This window comes from Myxocyprinus asiaticus, chromosome 33 (genome assembly GCF_019703515.2).
Source record: "Myxocyprinus asiaticus isolate MX2 ecotype Aquarium Trade chromosome 33, UBuf_Myxa_2, whole genome shotgun sequence".
Lineage (NCBI taxonomy): Eukaryota > Metazoa > Chordata > Actinopteri > Cypriniformes > Catostomidae > Myxocyprinus > Myxocyprinus asiaticus.
In genome coordinates, this window is record NC_059376.1 from 33,394,163 (window position 1) to 33,408,412 (window position 14,250).

Consider the following 14,250-nt stretch of genomic DNA (forward strand, 5'->3'; position numbering starts at 1 on the left):
GGTGCATTTACGTCTGTGTGTGTGTGGGCGTGCATGTGTACGTGTATCATTGTCAGCAAGTGTGAGTGTGGGTGAGACAAGGGCACATTTCAACCGAAATTTAAATAAATTTAGGGTATTATAGACATTGTTTGTCATTCTGATCCGATGTACTTAGCCAACGTCTTTGCATTAATTGGTTAATTTTTGTGGTAGCCTGTACGGCTCTTTGAAATAACTGAAATAATTTGGTGAAGTGATATGTAACCGTTATGCAGCAAAGACCTGGAACTACATTGCCATACGCTTGCTGAAAAATAATTGCACACCTTAGAACATGTCAACCAATCATTCAGAATCAAGCATTCAACAGACCCGTGGTATAAAGCTTAAATAATACACGAGTTTTAACAGAAGAATTAATGTAAAATTATAGGCTTCACATTTCTGTGTTTTAACCCTCCAAAGATTTGCCACGTTCACTTCCATTGTAATGCCTCATTGTAACCTTTTTTAGAGAAAAGGACAGACGAGTTTAAATTATTTTTTGTCGTAATCAACATTACTTGTAGTAAGCTTAACTTCTATTGAACCCGGAATATTCCTTTAATTGTTTGTTCATGATACCTAATGCAATAACTAATGTAAATGAATGAACCTTACCTTGTAAAGTGTTACTAAAATCTGTCTTCATAATACAGTTTATTCCTACCTTAACGCATATAGTGTTGTTTGATTATGTTTGCTTGTTTACCCAAGAGCTATAACAAAAAATATGATTGTGAAAATGTATTTTGGAGGGGAGAATTCACACACACACAAAAAATATTCTCATTTAAGCGGGTTTTGAACAATGTGTTTGAAACCAACATACAAAATCTTATTGTTACTGTGATATAGCACTTGTGACAACTTCCTTTTATGACAACTAGACCTGGTAGCAGGTTTATCCAATACTTTTATAGGAACATAACTAACTGTTGTGTAATTATATATGTCGGCATTGTATCAGCCAATCATCACAATACTTCATTATCGGGATTGGCATCGGCCATTGAAAATACCATATAAAGATCGACCACTTCTCTTTAATAATGTATAAAAGATACCTGTTCTCTTGGTGTGCAATACTTGTCAGTAATTCAAATTATGAGGGATCTGTGTAGCTGCTGAATGTACTCATGTTCAGTTTCACGGTGAATGACAACTTCTGTTCATCTGTTGAGCAAATGTATGTCAGATTGTGAGAGATCGAGTTTGCATTGCATAATAATTTGTCACATGTGGCATCATGCCAGATGTTTACGGAAGATGCCAATCAAGTAAATTGCTGGCGTGTACATTACACATTCTGCCACTTATTTCCAGAATGGTAACACAACAAGATGTGTGAATGAAGACATCAGCCCCATCAGTTAAAGGAATAGTTCACCCAAAAATGAAAATTCTCTCATCATTTACTTGCCCTCATGCCATTCCAGATGTGTATGACTTTCTTTCTTCTGCTGAACACAAACAGAGATTTCTAGAAGAATATCTCAGCTCTGTTGTTCCTCACAATACAAGTGAAATGGTACCAAAATTTTGAATCTCCAAAAGCACATGAAAGCAGCATAAAAGTAATCCATAAGACTCCAGTGGTTAAATTAATGTCTTCAGAAGCGATATGATTAATAATAATTCATGCCTTACATTTATATAGTGTTTTACATTGTAGCAGGAGCATCTTCTCAACCACCACCAGTGTGCAGCATCCACCTGGATGATGCAACGGCAGCCATAGTGCGTCAGAACACCCACCAGCTATTGGTGGAGAGGAGAGTGCAGTGAAACTGCCAATTTATATGTATAGGGGATTATTAGGAAGCCATGATGGTTAGGGGCCAATGGGTGAATTTGGCCAGGACATCCTCTTTTTGAGTAGTGTCCTGGGATTTTTAATGACCATAGAGTGTCAGGACCTCGGTTTAACGTCTCATCCAAAAGGTGGTGCCTTTTTACAGTATAGTGTTTCTGACACTATACTGGGGCATTAGGACCCACACAGACAGCAGGGTGAGCATCCCTGCTGGCCTCACTAATACCTCTTCCAGCAGCAACCATAGTTTTTCCCAGGAGGTCTCCCATCCAGGTACTAGCCAGGCTCAACCCTGCTTGGCTTCAGTGGACAACCAGGTGAGAGCTGCAGGGTGATATGCTGCTGGACACATATGTGTCCAACATATGTGTGGGTGAGAAACAGATACATTTTTTAAGTCCTTTTTTAATATCAGTCTGCACTTTCACATTCTTTCTCTTTTGATTTTGTTGATTCCCATTTTTCATAAATACATAGTATATATAAATATATAGTACATTTTATAGTAAAAATGGGCTTAAATATTTATCTATTTCTCACCCACACCTATCATATTCCTTCTGGAGATATAGATTTAACCACTGGAGTCTTATGGATTTGTTTTTTGCTGCCTTAATGTACTTTTGGAGTTTCAATAATTTTGGTGCCCGTTCACTTGCATTGTGGGGACCTACAGAGCTGAAATATTCTTCTAAAAATCTTTGTTTGTGTTCAGCAAAAGAAAGAAAGTTATACACATCTGAGATGGTATGAGGGTGAGTAAATTATGAGAATTTTCATTTTTGAGTTACATATTTTTAAATAATTATATATTTAAATATTTAAAGGCCAGTGGATCTCCTGTCTTTGTTAGGAGACTGTGGTTAGTAGGGGAATTTTTAAAGAGGGGTCGGATTACTCATGTTGCCAGTGCTCTTCCTTTATGGGGCTTTTGCCTCATTAAATCCTTAACGGTGTGTATAGACTCGGAAAGGCCGGATGGCTTGATCACACCCCATACCCCTTTTGCCCTTCAGCGCAGCATCATGCCCCATCCAGCCCAAAGGCACAGGCCACAAACTGAGGCCAGCCATCCATGTGTTGAGCGATAGCACTTCCATACTAATTGACTTTAATGAAACCTTTGTAACATTTAAAGGGATAGTTAACCCAACAAAATGAGGATTCTGCCATTATTTACTCAAGCTCATGATGTTTTTAAATGAACTATCATTTTATCAATTCAAATGTTGTTTTAAGCGTGATGACTGAATTTTTTGCATAGGCTATTTGCCTTCATAAATACAGTTTATTTGCCTTTTTTGCTTAAAGCAGGGACACTTGTAGTTTTGAAATGCACAAGTCAATTCTTCAGGAAGAATACAGGGGGCACTGTGCTCTCATCATCATCTCACTATACCACAGCTGTCTGTGCTGTATTACAGACTGCGAGAGGCATGCTTAATGTAATAACCTACTGTGCCTCTTTTTTAAATGTAACTTTAGTGAAAGTAATAACACTGGCATTCACGCTCATTTGGATAACTGATCAAATTCATATCAAAAAGGTGCAGCTTAAGTGACATTTGGTGCCTTCAGGGTAATAAGAAAATGAAACAACCTCCTGTGAAAGTTTTAAATGTAAGGATTTCTGATTATATTGGTTTTATTAAGTTAAATCCCATTATGTTACACGAGGGGCAAAATGCTACCAAAAAAGATATATATTTTTTTAACACGACATGGCACAACACAGCTTTCAACACCTTATTTTATTGTCCCAACATTCAAAAGTACAAATAATTCAAACACAACAGTTTTATGAAAAAGAAAAAAACATTTACAGCAAGTATTTTTTCCATATTTTGTTTCCAGTTTCAGAAATGACCTAAACTAGCAAGGATAACATGAAGTCATTCATCGCAGTAATTTGATTCGTAATAAGAATAAGGATAATGAGAATAATATTAATCATAGTAACAATAATCAATAATCGATAGATAAGTAATAACGTAAGTAGGAGAGACCAGCTTGGTCCGGTGAACTTTTTTTTTTTCCATCTTTTTTGTCTTTAAAGATTTATAGATTTTTCAGATAGTAATGAACACATTTCAGGAGAAAATGAATTATGACAAGAGCCTTGTTCCTCACTTTACCTTCCCTCCTACACTACTGGCTTATGGGTTCCTATTGGCAGGCTGCCACTATAAGGCGCTACAGGGGGACAGACACTGCGATTTGGGCAGCACTGTAGAGGCATGGCCCCATGTTTCAAACACCCCCACAAACACTCACTCACACACACAGACGCGTTCTAAACACGCTCTCTTACAGCCGTTGACGTTCAGATGCACAGAGGGTGATGCCATTAACCAAAAGAGGAGGACGTAATATAGGAAATTTGTTCATCAGAACAACATTCTACTAGGGTCATTGCATAATTCAAACTCCCAGCCGCAGCGGGGTTTGAGAAGGGCTGTGCCGCCGCCCCTAGAGATGGAGCAGGGGAAGGATGGATGACATTATAGGTGTAGTTGAGGAGGTGGAGGAATGTAAGACTGTTCATGAATGTATAGTATCTGCATGATTTTCTATAGTTCTCCAGCATTCACACTGGTCTTCTTATCTCAACATGAGCTGAGTTCTCCAATCAGGAAATTTACCTCTCAAAATAGACTATATCTTAGAAAATATATAACAGGTGTCATCTATCAAATAGTGTCTTCTATAGCTATTTCTTTTCTCTTCAACCAGTACAATCAGAGTCAATGCTTTTTTGGAGTATGGCAGAAGTCATTTAAATGAAGGTTACATTTCAAATTCAGTGAATAATACTAAAACAATACACATATTGATCAAATTAGGGCAGCAAAGCCTGACATGAATGTGGTAGAGATCCATGAGAAACTACATTTCAGACCCACATTTTTGCATAAAGTTTAATCACAAAGCAACGGTAGTGTGTGGAGGGAGGGTGGGAATTGGCTTTTAAAACTACACAAACTTATCACAGGTTATATTGAACCAGAACAACTGTTATAACATTCTATTAAGACTAAACTTTATTGAAAAAGATTTAAAGATTTATGTTTAACAAGACAAGAAAAAAGCAATAGCAAATTGAACTATCGGCTAGGTTATGCATAGCGAGTAACTGTTTCTATTAATAAGGGAAGAGCCTCACCAACCCTCTTGACATTTTTTTCATTTTTGACTTTTAAATTTTTTTATATTGTAATTTTGATATATCGGTACAAAGCACAAACGTACTAAAAGTTCTCAGTGCACAGGACTAATGGAAGAGCGTCTCCCCTAGTCATTTGTTCCCTTTAGCTCAGAAAGACCCCCCTCCCTGTACCAGAATCACGCAAAAAACACAGACAACATAAGAAACGAACGAATAAATAATCGAGATAAATAAATAATTTAATCAATGAAACAATCTATCAATCAGTCAATAAATAAATACAGCTTTTCTCAAGAAGCTTTTTGTTTTTGTTCTTTTGCTGCGGTGGTAAATCAAATAAACTGATCCAATTTTTCAGTTCTTTTTTTCTTGATTTTTTTCTTTATCTTCACAAGCGACATGACAACATATTAAACAGGATTCCTCACGAGTTTTCTAAGTAACTGAACCATCACTTCATAAAGTTTTCATATGAAAAAAGACAATCCCAAACAAAAAACAGTGACAACTCAGATAGATATAGATCTCGGAACAGAAAATGTTGACTATATATCTATTTGTACACAACAAAGAAATACACAGTTGTAATAGATCCTTTGAGGAAACGAATACTAGACTAACAAAACTAGCTAATTATCGCTGAATTTCGACAAATGCTGTACACTCAGCAAATAACCTAGAAGTAAGCAAGCCAAAGAAATCTTGTCAAGTGATTATTACAAGGCCCGAATTTGTTAATCTGGGGGACCAGATGGGGGCCGACAATCAAAGTAAACAACAACAAAACAAAAAAGATAAAACAGCAGCTTAATATAATGCCAACATCGAAATTTTCTTTTTTTCTCTCTAAACAACACGAAGAACAACAAAGTTGGATATTTAAGATATGTGAACCATGTAATATAGCACCTACTGTTGATCGCTAAAGGAAGTACATCTCAAATGCAATACCACAAAATTAGAGCGAACGAAATGCAATCATGTATGCTTTCCAAATGGATAAGTGTGTGTATACATCTTTATTACTTATATCCCAAAGACTGATGGTCTAAAGAAAATGAGTGTACGATGAGTGGCCTTGCTTTGGGCTCTTGACTGTGAAGATGTGATCAGCCTGGGAAGACCCCTCTCCGTCTCCTGTTGGGTATCGCTGTTGAATAATTACTGCTATGAAAAATTACCTGCCTGAATTTGCATCCCTTGATAAATTCTTCCATCTACAAAACCATCGCCAATCCAGTTCTCGCAAAAAACAAACAACCTTTGATCCTAAAAAGTACCACGGCAGAACGAACAAGACAAGGTGGCACCTGATCCCTCCCCCATCCCTAATTAGCCAGTCAAAATATTTTTCTCTTTTTTCAAATCCAGATTCTTGTAAAAATTCTTCAATAATTATTTTAATCATTATTTATAAAAATAGATCCTCTTTCTCTTTATTTTTTCATTATTTTCTAAACGCATTTTCAAGCAAAGAGATTTTCTCTTTGGCAACAGTGTGTGTGTAGGTTTTTTTTTTTTGTACGTAACATGTCATCAGGAGTGCTAACCCATCCCTTCCCTCTCCCCTTCCCCCTAATCCCCCGTGAGGACAGACGTGTGTTTTGCTTGTAGTACAAAACCAAAACTATGCTAGAAACTTCTTCTGCATTAGAGAAAAGGGATGGCGTCATCCCTGTCAATTCATTTTGGGGATTTCTAACAATTTACACCAAAACAAATGAATGAATGATCAACGATTTTTAAAAAGAGCCCCCTCCTGTTCTCTTACCAGGGAGGTGTTATTCTAACGACAGTGGATCCGGATTTAAAAAAGAAAGAAAAAATCCTGAATCGAAACCAAGAGAGTTCGATCTAAAGAAGGACATTTTCTTCTTCAAAATAAGGGCGGTCTGGTTTTGCTACTGTTTACAGAGAAAAAAAAAAGAAAGAAAAAAAAGAGAAAACAACCACAAGAACTCAAAAGATATACAACAGAATCCCTGTACCACATCCAGGGTTTACAAATAATGAGTATTCTCAATTTGTCATTTTGTAATACTTAGGCAACATTGGCTTATAGGTCCAAAGTTAAGTTATAAGCCATATCCAGTTCTTTTTTGTGGGTTTGTTGGTTGAATGTGTTCCTGTTTTGAGTAGCTGAGTGGGCAGAGGTGGGTTTTAGTAATAGAGGAGCTGTTTAAAGCTACACAAGTTATGGGAAGGGTGTTCAAGACTTGTGGGTCTTGTTGGTCTTGAAAGACACCTGCAAGACTCGGTCACCCAACCGATACCCATTCAGACTGGCGATGGCCATGGCCGCTTCGTCGTAGTTCGTCATGGTGACGAAACCGAACCCCTTGCACTTGTTGGTGTTGAAGTCACGGATCACCTTGACATTGTTGACAGCGCCGAACGGTCCGAAGAGCTGCCACAAAACGCTCTCGTCCGAGTCTGGTGACAGGTTGTAGACGAAGATACACCAGCCTGTTCCTGTGTGACCTGGGATATTCATCCCTACTAGACTGGTCATGCTATCAATAGTGATGGGAGAGAACCTGGGGGAAGAGAGAAAGGAAAAAATGAAAGAGGTGAAAAAAACTGAAAGTTGTTTTGTGGCACTGAATCACAACTGAAACTTGCTGTATCTAACTGTCTTCACCTGCTGATTTTTGAAGAGTTGCGCTAGTACTCAATGCTATGTAGACTTGAAATTTCACCTTCACAATCACAGGCAGATGTGATCGAGACTAGGCCTGGAATATCACTAGCAGTGTGCCATTGCAATCTTTTCAATCTACCACTTTTTATCCGACACAAGTCTGAGTATCTGCTCCATTCTTCAGACGCAAGGCAACCGGAGGGTTTGTTGAATGGCGAATAAAAAGGCTGCGCTCCGATGCCGGTTGCAGGGGGCTGTGCAGAAATGTTATTCGCACGGGCGCCGAGACACAGAGCTCTTTTCTTTCCCTGTCTTCCTGTGTGGATCTATTGAAAATATGAAGAACTTATGAGAACTCTGCGCATTACTACCTTTGAAATTCATCAGTAAATCTGCTCTCATACTTCTTGTATTCATTCCTTTCTCCCCCTTTTTTCCTCCCTCATGATACAGAGATTTGAATGCTCAGTTGATTTCACTTAATTGCCTTTCCGCTTTAAGGAAATTTCCACTTTAAATAAAAGGTAAATTGGATAAAAGGTTCATTTTGTGTTCCACCTCTTAAGGAATGACTATAGGCATTATTGGGTGTGCTTTAATTGAGATTTCCGCTTTGCTGCTGTCGTCTTCAACAAAGATAAGGAGGGGGGATAGGTAGCTGCCAGCAAGCAGAAAATGGAAGTGGTGCTTTGCAGCTAGCTAGCAAGGGGAACAAGAGTGTATTCACCCACACCCTCTGCCGCTCTGCAGTGTGTAACTGTGATTGATAGCACTGCACGGACTACAGGGCCAGCAAATTCCCTGCTTCTTGTTCTGCCAAGAATTACTCAGACGTTTCATCTGCGTTTTAGCCCGTTCATCCTGGCAGAGTCAATGCATCTGTCTTTCTCTTTCTCTTTTGTGTCCTGTCGCTTGTGTCTCATTATGTAAATGAAGGGTATAATGGTAAGTCGGTTCACTTTGCGCCGTGTGACAAGCAACCATCTTATGACTTCAATTACGGCGGTATTTCTCTGTAAATAATGAATCTGGCACCATTATTCATCATGGAGACGAAGGCAAAATATGGATTCGTGGTAATTTGGATGCCAGTCATCTGTAGTAGAGCGAGTGGGTGAGGGTCGTACGAGCTTATTGCTGACACAGAGGCATCTAGTGACTACAAGGGCAGGGCCGAGCGCTGTCTGTTGGACAAAGAGTTGCATAGCAACAAGTGACTGACCTGGAGCCATCCCACCCTTCCATGCTGCCCACCTTCACCAAGTGATGCTCACTTCTTCAGACTGGGCTCTGTTCATAAATTACCTTCCACAGCATGCTCACTGAGCACGACACCTCCCCCCTAAATTCTCTCTTTTTCTCTCTCTTGAGACAGACAGGCTTATGTCATTTTCAGCAATTTGACAGCTGATTGCACAGTGTAAATAAAAAGGAGTCTTCTTTTCTTCATTTGTTTTGAAAGATCTTGTTGCCTTGTTTGCATATCCTGTTTTAGTGTTTTCCCTTCCTGTGACTTGTTAGCTCTTGACACAGAACAGATGAAGCACAGATTTTTCTAAACAAAGTGTGACGAGGAGGAGGGCGTGGCCGGGCCGTGAGGCTGCACGGCCGGCACTGAATCAGCTGATCAGCGGGAAAGCGAGATAAAGGGGAGCCGGAGATGCCAGTTCGAGAGAGAGAGAGGGACACACTCGGCCACACTGCATGTGTGTCTGTTTGTATATGTTTGTTTTAAGTTAATTTATATCATTAAAACTTTATGTTTACTGTTCAGCCAGTTCCCTCCTCCTTGCCCATCCTTAAACTGTTACACAAAATTTTATAATTTTTTCGGAACACATTTTCTCTGCGAGCATGCTTTCCCAACAACAAAAACTGAAATGTTTTATTCTGATCAGCCACTGCTAAACAGAAATTGACTTCTCTAGAAAGAGAAGAAATCCAATAAAATATGGAGCCTTCAATCATTACACAAACTATCTATGAAAAAACACACACGCAATGCACAACCTTTCATGCTACCCCCCTTCATCTTAGCCTTGAGTCTTTGGTGTTCGTTGGACATCAAAGTGTTTCAATAGATACTAAAATATGCAACAAAATGTCATAAGCACTAAAACATGTTGAAAAGAAGCCTTTTCACTACAATCACAGCAGCACAAAGCAAAAAGAACATGAGCAAACCCAACTGATCAGAGGCTCCTAAACCTGCAGTGAAATGCTACATTTCCTGCAGGGATCCAGGTGAGCTGTCACCCCCTCCGTCTAGCTCTACACCAACTTATTCAAACACATAAAACCAAAAAATAAGTCATAACATTCTATTGGTTAACATTAGTTAAAGGGCTAAAAATTACAATTTTGTCATCATTTATTCACTCTGATGTTGTTCCAAACCTGTATGAGTTGCCTTCTTCCATGAAAAACAAAACCCTCACTTTCATTGTAATTAAAAAAGATGCTATGAAAGTGAATGGTGACTGAGGCTTTTGTTTTCCATGTGACTGAGCCTTACATTCTGCCTATAATTTCCTTTTGTATTTCAAAGAAGAAATACAGGTTTGAAACAACATAAGTAAATGAATGAGAGTAAATGAAAGAATTTAAATTTTTGGGTGAACTAATTTAATGTTCAAAATACTATCGTTCATTTTGGTTTTTGTTATTTTCTATTGTGTTAATCAATGTTAACATATACAACTTGAAATGTAAAAACGTGTATTATAGTAGTATACAATATGTATAAATTAACAATATCCAAGATTAATAAATGCTGTAAAAGAATTGCTTATTGTTAGTTTATGTTAACTATTGCGTTAACTACTGTTAATGAATACAACATTATTGTAGTGTCACCAAGTTTTCTATTTTACCGTGTCCTCCTAAACAGGCACGATGAGACAAGTTCAAAGTGACAAGCAATTTTTTTGTCCATTAAGGTTTAATGTGAAGTTGTGTAGGGGCTGGGTATTGCTACAGATTTCCTGATTCGATTCAATTTAAAATTCAATAGCTCCCTATTTGATTTGCTTCCAATTTGAATTAGATTCTGAATCATTTGTGTATATTTAAATTATAATGTCCATTTTGATTACATATGAAAGCAATACTCGCTTAGCTAATGCTGTTAATTGTACATTACAGTCAAGGGTACATTATGAAAAACTGATTTTATAAATTTAATTTTATCATTAGTTTTTCATTATTTTGTTCACATTTTAGCTTAGTACAAACTCCATGCATTCCATCAATATATTTAATCTCTTGAAATTTTATTTATATATTTTTCATTATAAATTAAGCATGTACTGTAAACAATAAACATTTAACTATATATATATATATATATATATATATATATATATATATATATATATATATATATATATATATATACACACACTGGTGGCCAAAAGTATGGGATAATGTACAGATTTTGCTCTTATGGAAAGAAATTAGTACTTTTATTCACCAAAGTGGCATTCAACTGATCACAATATATAGTCAGGACATTAATAACGTGAACAATTACTATTACAGTTTGAAAAAAATACTTCAAAGAGTTCTCATCAAAAAATACTCCATGTGCAGCAATGACAGCTTTGCAGATCCTTGGCATTCTAGCTGTCAGTTTGTCCAGATACTCAGGTGACATTTCACCCCACGCTTCCTGTAGCACTTGCCATAGATGTGGCTGTCTTGTCGGGTACTTCTCATGCACCTTACAGTCTAGCTGATCCCACAAAAGCTCAATGGGGTGAAGATCCATAACACTCTTTTCCTATTATCTGGTCTGTGTTTCTTTGCCCACTCTAAACTTTTCTTTTTGTTTTTCTGTTTCAAAAGTGGCTTTTTCTTTGCAATTCTTCCAATTAGGGCTGCACCCCTGAGTCTTCTCTTTACTGTTGTACATGAAACTGGTGTTGAGCAGGTAGAATTCAATGAAGCTGTCAGTTGAGGACATGTTAGGTGTCTATTTCTCAAACTAGAGACTCTGATGTACTTATCCTCTTGTTTAGTTGTACATCTGGACTTCCACATCTCTTTCTGTCCTTGTTAGAGCCAGTTGTCCTTTGTCTTTGAAGACTGTAGAGTACACCTTTTTATGAAATCTTCAGTTTTTTTTGGAAATTTCAAGCATTGTATAGCATTCATTCCTCAAAGCAATGACTGACTGATGAGTTTCTTTTTTGCCATTTTTGACCTAATGTTGACCTTAAGACATGCCAGTCTAGTGCATACTGTGGCAACTCATAAACGAACACAAAGACAATGTTAAGCTTAATTTAACCAAATAGCTTTCAACTGTGTTTGATATAATGGCAAGTGATTTTCTAGTACCAAATTAGCAATTAAGAATGAATACTCAAGGATGTGTTGAAGTGATGGCTGCTGGAAATGGGGCCTGTATAGATTTGATCAAAAATGACTTTTTTCAAATAGTGATGGTGCTGTTTTTTACATCAGTCATGTCCTGACTATACTTTGTGATCAGTTGAATGCCACTTTGGTGAATTAAAGTACCAGTTTTCTTCTGAAACAGCAAAATCTGTACATTATTCCAAACTTCTGGTCGCCAGTGTATACTGTATGTTGTCACTGTCCGATGAAAAACATGTATCCCCACTTTTGGCGATTTTGAATTTTTACCATAGACGGAATGCACCGAATGATCTCTTCCTACTGTTTGAATTGTGCATCGAAATTACCAATGAAAAGATGTTTAATCAGCCTATCTGTTTAACAAGTATCTCAATCGGTCTTGAGAAGTGTCCATCAAAACGGCGTATGTCCTTATGTTTTGAAGAGCGTCAACTAATTTACCTCAGCTGTCTGGCTGAAGTGTAGAGAAGAGTTTGCCTACATCGCGCTGGCTCTGTGATTACCCTAACATGCACACACAATGTCAGGTGGCTTTAAAAGTAGACTATACCAGCCATATACGGTTGCCAGATTTTCATCTTTGCGAAACTGTGAGTGAAAGCTAATTCTGACAGGCAATTTATGTGTTGGACCCAGAAAATGCGTCTCGAAACCGAACTGTCCACTCAACAACCGGACTAGAAACCCTAGTCATAAAACTAATTACGATCTAAAATAGTATAAATTCTCTAGCAATCGATAACCTACCAATCAAGTCTGTAACTGAGCATGTGCCATTGGAACCCATGATGAGAAAACCATGTATGTCCATGTTAGCTAACAAAAATCCAAATCCAATTGAAATATCGAACAGTTCACTAACAGATGTGTAATGATAGTATTCTATTTATGGTGCTAAAGGTGACTAATTATGTTATTTTCAATTCATTTTGTAAGATTATTTATGAGAAAAAGAGTTTTTCCATGCTCTTGAAAAATGAATTTTTTAGAGATACATGATTTTCATCAGACAGCGACGGTATACTGTGTGTATATATATATATATATATATATATATTATTGTTTACAATACATGCATAATTTGTACTATTTGCAAGTTCACGGACTTGTAGAACAAGTACTGAAACGGTACTGTTGTCTTGTCTCTTTAAGAATACTGGCAGTTTAGTGAGCTTTAATGTTTTTTTGTTTTGTTTGAGCGCATATTCACAAGAGTCATACTTTTTCTTTATCAAATCCCAGCTATGTGTGATTAGAATTAAATGTTTATTTTTTTGTTGATTTAATCAAAAACTGACTATAAAGAACAGAAAGGGTATTAAAAGGGCGTTATTCATATATCGACATATGAATTACGTGGATCTCGTATTTAGACACACATTGCACGGAACGAGTTAAACCAAAATTTTACTCTCAACGTGCAGTGAACTGAATTTTTTTGCCACTAAACTTCACAATCACTGGTAAGCAAAATCTGAACATTTACCAGCCAGTGGCTAATCACAGACATTTTTAGTCAAATAGTGCACTATTTGGTTGCATGTGCGAGTGATTTACTCACATTGATCTTAAGACTGAAGAGTCAATATTGGGATCATTCAAATGATCACAATGCATCGGAAAATCGAGATTTTTTGGACCAATGAGATTTCATGATAGGCGTGACGCCTCAGAAACAGAAACTAAGTGACTGACAGAATGTCCTGTTGCTTGTCACTTGTTGTGGCCTGACAAACATTTTTAATTACACAGAAGACATTTTATTGCTTGATGCTTTATTGCATCACATCTGGTTGGTACTCTGTGTTAGACTCTCTGTGTAAAAAATTATATGCAGCTATCTATAACCCTGAGCTGGACGGAAGTACAGTTTCAGCCCCTGAATCCTTTTGAAGCCACGCCTCATAACATATTTTACACACAATAAAACACAAAATACCAAAACGGAATATAGAACTCATAATCATCATAATCAAACAATGCATATTCAACACTACAAATTATAAAGATACTTACACTTACGTTTACGTTTAGGGCTACTGATTGGTAGGTTGAAATAAAAAGGAATCGAGTAAAAAAAAAAAGGAATAAGCAAAAGGAAACTCAAGGAAAGACGAAAACTATGAACTGAACTGAATGCATGTGATTTTTAGAAAAGGAAGCAAAAAAAAAAAAAAAAAAACAGGATAAAAATCATACTGTCAACATGGACATCTGGCATTC

At 37.2% G+C, this 14,250-nt stretch overlaps 1 protein-coding gene across 2 annotated transcripts in view; it reads right to left on the minus strand.

Moving 5' to 3' along the window:
- Nucleotides 1-3,569: 3,569 nt before the first annotated feature.
- Nucleotides 3,570-14,250, minus strand: part of LOC127423700 (ELAV-like protein 4) — a 117,662-nt gene continuing 106,981 nt past the window's right edge. For both annotated transcript variants that reach the window (XM_051668202.1, XM_051668201.1), the window contains one exon: nt 3,570-7,540. In XM_051668202.1, coding sequence (XP_051524162.1) covers nt 7,213-7,540 — 328 coding nt within the window. In that variant the 3' untranslated portion in view covers nt 3,570-7,212. The remainder of the gene's footprint in view (nt 7,541-14,250) is intronic.